The 7,834-nt window shown below is 40.8% G+C and overlaps 2 protein-coding genes across 2 annotated transcripts; both read left to right on the plus strand.

The window, feature by feature from the left end:
• The first annotated feature begins 450 nt into the window (after nucleotides 1-450).
• LOC125585842 (vesicle-associated membrane protein 722-like) lies at nucleotides 451-2,243 on the plus strand. Its single transcript, XM_048755540.1, has 5 exons — nucleotides 451-899; nucleotides 1,269-1,410; nucleotides 1,505-1,625; nucleotides 1,713-1,775; nucleotides 1,873-2,243. The coding sequence occupies exons 1-5, from the start codon at nucleotides 704-706 to the stop codon at nucleotides 2,020-2,022; spliced, it is 672 nt and encodes a 223-aa protein (XP_048611497.1). The 5' UTR covers nucleotides 451-703; the 3' UTR covers nucleotides 2,023-2,243.
• Nucleotides 2,244-2,475: 232 nt separating this feature from the next.
• On the plus strand, nucleotides 2,476-6,782 carry LOC125585839 (cellulose synthase-like protein D1). Its single transcript, XM_048755536.1, has 6 exons — nucleotides 2,476-3,270; nucleotides 3,467-3,896; nucleotides 3,970-4,350; nucleotides 4,426-4,801; nucleotides 4,890-5,313; nucleotides 5,663-6,782. The coding sequence occupies exons 1-6, from the start codon at nucleotides 2,729-2,731 to the stop codon at nucleotides 6,612-6,614; spliced, it is 3,105 nt and encodes a 1,034-aa protein (XP_048611493.1). The 5' UTR covers nucleotides 2,476-2,728; the 3' UTR covers nucleotides 6,615-6,782.
• The last annotated feature ends 1,052 nt before the right edge of the window (nucleotides 6,783-7,834 follow it).

Below are 7,834 nucleotides of genomic sequence, written 5' to 3' on the forward strand. Positions count from 1 at the left end.
CGTGCAAAAATCCAGGCATTCTAATAACTTAATATGTTGACAAAAACTTTAATAAACTTGCAAGTATAAATCAGGAATATACGTGAATTATATAGGAACAGACATGGGTGCATGTAGGGTGACTAAAACATTTAAAACTTCTCATAAACCTTGTAAACACTAAAGTTTTTCCATTTAAATTACTCGAATATATATATGTTCCCAAACTTGCAATAGCTAAACTTATTACCAAACCCCAGAGATAATATCTTGGAGATATAATGTAATGAATACATATGGGAACGACCAATACCGTATACATGATTCAATGTTCAAACTTAATTAAAATCCAATTCAACTAATTTCGCTGGGAAATACGTTGAAAGTTGAATACCAAACATCACCAGCTTTTATGAGGCACACTATTCAAATATATAAAAAGTATGAATTTCCTATTTAGTCCTTCATGTCAAAGTTTTTAATTTTCACAAGTTGACAAATAGTTTTGCTTTTTAGTCCTTCCTTCAATCTAAGGGTTTCTCATCTTTCTCTAGTTCAATTCCATTTCTTTTCACCGTCTCTCTCTCTTTCTCATTTAGTCTCTACGCGTTTCAGCGTTAAAGTCTTTTTCTAGATCTCCTCTACCTTCACGCCGATATAACAAAACTCTCTGATCAGTCAATAGAAACCCACCAATAGAGAGAGAGAACACAAAAAAAAAAAAATGGCGCAGCAACAACAATCGCTGATCTACAGTTTCGTGGCTCGAGGGACGGTGATCCTCGTCGAGTTCACCGATTTCAAAGGCAATTTCACATCCATCGCTGCACAGTGCCTCCAGAAGCTTCCTTCCTCCAACAACAAGTTCACCTACAACTGCGATGGTCACACCTTCAATTACTTGGTTGAAAATGGATTCAGTAAGTCACGAATATTGCTCGATCTGATGTATTTGATGATAGGCATAGCTTTTCAATTCAGTTTTATACCTATTTGAGCATTTAGATCTAATCTGTGGATCTTTAATTGAAAGAACAGGACTTTCTCTGGATCTGTGGTTCTGTGTTCTCTAATGGTTTGCTTGATTTGATTTGGCTTTATTTGTGTAAAGTTTTCATTTTTATGGAGTTTGAGTTGTTTTACTGTCATCAAGTTCTAATCTTTGTGAGCTGATCGGGTTTAAGGTGGTGTTGGTGGTGGATATGTGTTATTATTACAGTGTTGTATTGGCTTTATATGTCTTGATATAGATTTAAAGGTTTAATCTTTTTCGTTTTTTTTTTGTGCAGCTTATTGTGTTGTTGCAGTTGATTCAGCTGGGAGGCAGATTCCTATGGCCTTCTTGGAGCGAGTTAAGGATGATTTCAACAAGAGATACGGTGGTGGGAAGGCAGCAACTGCTCAAGCGAACAGCTTGAATAAGGAGTTTGGGTATGTTATATTTTTATGATCTGTTTTGATTGCTAATTGAACAAAGTTTTTTAATTTTTCATCGTTTGACGATCTTTTTTTGGGTGCTATGAAGGTCGAAACTGAAAGAGCACATGCAGTATTGTATGGATCATCCTGATGAGATTAGCAAGCTTGCTAAGGTGAAAGCTCAAGTTTCTGAAGTTAAAGGTGTCATGATGGAAAACATTGAGAAGGTTTGATTCTCACCCTTTGGCGTTACCTGCTGTATAAGTTGTATGTTTCTAACCGTTTATACATTATGGAACTCATTCGTTTTGCAGGTTCTTGACCGTGGTGAGAAAATTGAACTTTTGGTGGACAAAACCGAAAACCTTCGCTCACAGGTTAGTTAGTTCTCTTAAGCAAATGGTTGCTTTGAGTTTCATAATCTCTCTATCTCTCTTACTGTTTTTGTCTTGGACTCAAAAAAACTTTGTACAGGCGCAAGACTTCAGAACACAAGGAACACAAATGAGAAGAAAGATGTGGTTTCAGAACATGAAGATAAAGCTCATTGTTCTTGCAATCATCATCGCCTTGATCCTCATCATCGTCCTCTCAGTCTGCGGTGGCTTCAACTGTGGCAAATAAGTCTGGGAACATTTCTGATTCCCGAGAACATCCTCATTCAGTTCGTTGTGCTGGTTTTTTTCTTTTTGTGGTTTAAAAATTCTCATGGCTATGTTTCTTCTCTGCTTAGATTTGTACTTCTTTAAATTGGTTTTGTATAGGTCATATATATATGTTTGAAATTGATTCTTGCGAACCATTCACTTGGACCTGATTTGAACGCTTGTGTTTGCTTTCGTCTTTTTTTTTGGTGACTTCTGTGAATTTTTATAATCGTATAGCATAGTCTATTTGGTCTGACCGGTTTATCTCATGTTCTTGTCCTACTGAAATCGAAACTACTTGCTGCCACCTGATTTCGTTGTTTTGTCGGAAAATCTCAGTCTCTGTCGCTTCTAGAGTATAATACTGGTCCTTCAGTTTGAGCTCTAGTGTCTGTAACCTCTAAAAGTTCATTTGCTGTTTGTTTAGTTGATTTAGGGATCTATTGTAATGTCTTATTTAAATAGCTTTGCACATACACAACACAACTGTAGAAAGAAGATAGAGAGGGGTAAAGCTTAAAAACAGGAGATATCAGAGTAGATAGATTTTCAGTTATCTTAGAATAGAAAAAGGATCTATCAACCGTTGGACAAATCAATTTTCTGCTAAATCAGGTTGTGTCAAAAGAGAAAAATGAGCTCAAGAAACCAAAGGAGCCAAAACAGAACATTCCATTATTGTAATGGCTTCAAGTCCACCCAAAAACACCTTAAATTCACAACCCTCTTCCTCAACCCGCCCTCCTCAAGCCGTCAAGTTTGGTCGCCGGACGTCCAGTGGCCGCACCGTTAGCCTCTCTCGAGACTATGACATGGACGTCCCTGGCGATTACTCCTCCGGCCAAAATGATTACATCGACTACACCGTCCTCATGCCTCCTACACCTGACAACCAACCTGCGGGCTCTTCCTCCTCTGCCGCCTCAACGTCACAGTCAAAACCTGACGCAAACCGCAGCTCCAAGATGGGGAATAAGATGGAGAGGAGGTTATCCGTGATGAAATCTAATAATAAATCAATGTTGCTGAGGAGCCAGACGGGAGACTTTGATCATAACAGATGGTTGTTTGAATCTAAAGGCAAATATGGAATAGGAAACGCTTTTTGGCCAGATGATATTGATAACGGTGAAGGTGGTGTTAGCATGTCAGATTTTTTAGACAAACCATGGAAGCCTCTCACAAGAAAAGTTAAAGTACCTGCCAAAGTTCTTAGTCCCTACAGGTTTTTAAATTTTCTTGTTCTTTAAATCTCGGTCCTAAGATTTTAGAAACTATAGACAATTTAGTACGAATTTAATTTAAAAAAAAATTAAACAATTTTGTGGATTTATGTTTATGTAAATTTTTTTAAAAAAATTTGGAGGCAAAAGACTGATGTTTCACTTGCCTATGTTACATCTTATCCTCCTTTGTTTCAGGTTACTAATTGTGCTTCGTCTTGTGATACTCTTCTTCTTCCTATGGTGGCGTGTTGCGAATCCTAATGAAGATGCAATGTGGCTATGGGGACTATCTATAGTGTGCGAGATTTGGTTCGCTTTCTCTTGGATTCTTGACATTCTTCCAAAGCTAAACCCTATAAACAGAGCAACTGATCTAGCTACCTTGCATGACAAGTTTGAGCAGCCTTCTCCTTCAAACCCTACAGGTCGCTCTGATCTTCCTGGTGTTGATGTGTTTGTTTCCACGGCTGACCCGGAAAAGGAACCGCCGTTAGTCACCGCAAACACCCTTCTATCCATCCTCGCCGTGGATTATCCAATAGAGAAGCTTTCAGCCTACATTTCAGACGATGGTGGTGCAATTCTCACCTTTGAAGCCATGGCTGAAGCTGTTCGCTTTGCCGAGGTTTCATTCACCTTCTCTCTTCTTCTTCTGCGTCTTGGAAAGTCTAATAGATTATTTTATATGGCTTTTGCAGTATTGGGTGCCGTTTTGTAGAAAACATGACATAGAGCCGAGGAACCCTGATAGTTACTTCAGCATCAAGAAAGATCCAACCAAAAACAAGAAGAAGCCAGATTTTGTTAAAGATCGTCGCTGGATCAAACGTGAGTACGATGAATTCAAGGTCAGGATCAATGGTCTTCCAGAACAAATCAAGAAAAGAGCTGAGCAGTTCAACTTGAGAGAAGAGCTCAAGGAGAAGCGCATTGCAAAAGAGAAAAACGGCGGTGTATTGCCGCCGGACGGTGTTGAGGTTGTAAAAGCAACGTGGATGGCTGATGGTACACATTGGCCAGGAACGTGGTTTGAACCTAAACCTGATCATTCAAAAGGAGACCACGCTGGAATCCTACAGGTACCAACCATTAACTTCATCAGTTTGAAAAAAAAAACCCAAGAAACTTTACAAAAACTTGAATCCTATTTGTAGATCATGAGCAAAGTGCCTGAGCTTGAACCGGTGATGGGCGGACCGAATGAAGGAGCGCTGGATTTCACAGGGATCGATATCCGAGTACCGATGTTTGCATATGTATCGCGTGAGAAACGTCCAGGGTTTGACCATAACAAGAAAGCTGGTGCCATGAATGGTATGGTTAGAGCTTCAGCCATATTATCCAATGGCGCCTTTATCCTCAATCTTGACTGTGATCACTACGTCTACAACTCCAAAGCTATCAAAGAAGGAATGTGTTTCATGATGGACCGAGGTGGTGATAGAATATGTTACATTCAGTTTCCACAAAGGTTTGAAGGAATTGACCCATCAGATCGATATGCAAATCACAATACTGTCTTCTTCGACGGTGAGTTATTGAAGTAAAACATAAATTTAATGCTTGTATCACAAGCCACCATAGGTTAAACCATATATATTTTGGGGTTCTGAAACAGGTAACATGAGAGCATTAGATGGGTTACAAGGTCCGGTCTACGTCGGAACAGGGTGTATGTTCCGAAGGTATGCTCTTTATGGATTCAACCCACCTCGAGCCAACGAGTACAACGGCGTGTTCGGTCAGGAAAAGGCCCCGGCTATGCATGTCAGGACTCAGTCCCAAGCGTCCCAAATATCCGAAACATCTGATTTAGAGTCGGACACACAGCCTCTAACAGATGATCCGGATCTTGGTCTTCCCAAAAAGTTTGGTAACTCGACCATCTTCACAGACACTATTCCAGTCGCTGAGTACCAAGGACGGCCTCTAGCAGATCACATGTCAGTTCAAAACGGAAGACCGCCCGGTGCTTTGCTCCTTCCACGGCCTCCCCTTGATGCTCCAACCGTAGCTGAAGCCATCGCTGTCATTTCTTGCTGGTAAGGTTAACTTATATGCTTTGTCAGTAAATGGAAAATATAATAATAATGTAAATATGCTATAATAGTATTGCTTGTTATCCAAGACTCGAGAAGCAAGTAGAAGGTTATAATTTGATTCTGGTTAACAACTAAGTTGTACAAAACAATTTATTTTCTTTTGAATTAATTTAACATTCATTCAAAAATATAATAATAATAATAATAATAATAATATTCGTTTGTTCTTCAAGTCTTTCTATTTACTTTTCAAAGTCTTCCTAGGTTATTTTTACAATCTTGGTCCGCAAGATACACATATTACTCTCCGATATATTTCTAATAACGGTTTCGAATTTGGCTTTTTCAGGTACGAAGACAATACAGAATGGGGAGATAGAATAGGATGGATCTACGGGTCGGTAACCGAAGACGTGGTCACAGGCTACCGTATGCATAACCGCGGTTGGCGGTCCGTTTACTGCATCACAAAACGTGACGCTTTCCGCGGCACAGCTCCCATCAATCTCACCGACCGTCTCCACCAAGTCCTACGTTGGGCAACCGGCTCCGTAGAAATCTTCTTCTCCAAGAACAACGCCATGTTCGCCACCAGAAGGCTCAAATTTCTCCAGAGAGTCGCTTACCTCAACGTCGGTATCTACCCTTTCACCTCAATCTTCTTGGTCGTCTACTGCTTCCTCCCGGCACTATGCCTCTTCTCCGGCAAATTCATCGTCCAGAGCCTCGACATTCACTTCCTCTCATACCTCCTCTGCATCAGCCTCACCTTGATTCTAATCTCCCTCCTCGAGGTCAAATGGTCAGGGATCGGACTAGAAGAGTGGTGGAGAAACGAACAGTTTTGGCTCATCGGTGGCTCGAGCGCTCATCTCGCAGCAGTCGTCCAGGGTCTGCTCAAAGTACTAGCCGGAATCGAAATCTCATTCACCCTAACGTCGAAAGCTTCGGGAGAAGACGAGGACGACGCGTTTGCGGATCTTTACATCGTGAAGTGGACGGGGCTGTTCATCATGCCGCTTACGATCATTGTAGTGAACCTCGTTGCGATTGTTATCGGTGCTTCGAGGACGATATACAGTGTGATTCCGCAGTGGAACAAGTTGTTTGGAGGGATATTCTTTAGCATGTGGGTGTTGACGCATATGTATCCGTTTTGTAAAGGGTTGATGGGTCGGAGAGGGAAGGTTCCGACGATTGTTTATGTTTGGTCAGGGCTTGTGTCGATTACTGTCTCGCTGTTGTGGATCACGATTAGTCCTCCGGATGATGTTTCAGGCGGTGGAGGATTCTCGGTGTAATTTGGATCAGAGTGTAATACAGTACTGAGGTTTTTGAGTTTGTGTTTTTTTTTGTAACAGTAAAATTTGGTTTGTGTAAATTTTATGTTGAAAAGACCAACTCTGCTTTAGTTCTTGTTAGCTTTTGATTCTTATTGACACAAAAAAAAAATATCTTACGATACATCTCTTGGCTCTGTTTTCTCTCTTTGTGTTGTACAACTCCAAACCCTTTTTTTTTAATTAACCGGACCCATAGGTCTATGGAAATATCCACACTAATCTTCAAGTGCAGGTGCACTTCACGGATAGACGGTCTCTCTGAGTATTCAAATATATAATGCAAGACAATGTATATATACATGACCTCTCCACCCCTGCGAACTTGAAGTGTGTGTCATTCGATATGGCAAAGAGATGCATCAAGTTATCAAAACATACCCAGAAAACCAGTTATATCTATAAATATGTAATGGAGCGGAAGTAACGATAGTAACCGATAACACGATGATCCTATTTAGTCTGCGAATTCCTAAGATCAAAGTCTTCTTGTGATCGTTGAGAACACCTATATTCTAAGTTTTATAAATCAATAATCAAAGTTGTGTCTCTCACAAACCTAAGAGATCACATTATATATCTATTAGAATTTCCTAAAACCAATAGGATAAAGAAAACCAAAACATACTTATAAAAGGAATGGAAAGTTTTAAAGAAATAAGAAAACCAAAACCTTAGGGAAGTACGATGTATGCTACATCAGGTCCCCTCCCGTATGGAAGATTCGTCCACGAATCCCGATAGTGCATCATCAGCTGGCTCATGCTTGAACAAGTGCTTCACATTGAAAACATCAGCAGTATGTATATGAGATGGTAATCGCAAACGATAAGCATTGGGATTGATTTTCTCGAGGACTTCAACAGGGCCGATCTTTCGTGGCTTCAATTTATTGTACTGGCCGGCAGGAAACCGGTCCTTAGTAAGGACGGCCCAAACATAGTCACCCACCTGCAAATGTAGTTCACGCCTGCGTCTGTCCGCAGCCTGCTTATACTTCAAGGAAGAAGCCTCTAAGTTATCATGCGCCACCGTATGAACGTGTGCCAGTTCCTCCACAAGATCCAGAGCTCTCCCATGAAACTCACCGACCTGAGGAAGAGACGTTAATGCCAAAGGCCCCCGCGGCACAAACCCATACACCACTTTGAACGGACTGAAGCCAAGGCTCCGGTTATGCG

Source organism: Brassica napus, chromosome C4 (assembly GCF_020379485.1).
Source record: "Brassica napus cultivar Da-Ae chromosome C4, Da-Ae, whole genome shotgun sequence".
Taxonomy (NCBI): domain Eukaryota; kingdom Viridiplantae; phylum Streptophyta; class Magnoliopsida; order Brassicales; family Brassicaceae; genus Brassica; species Brassica napus.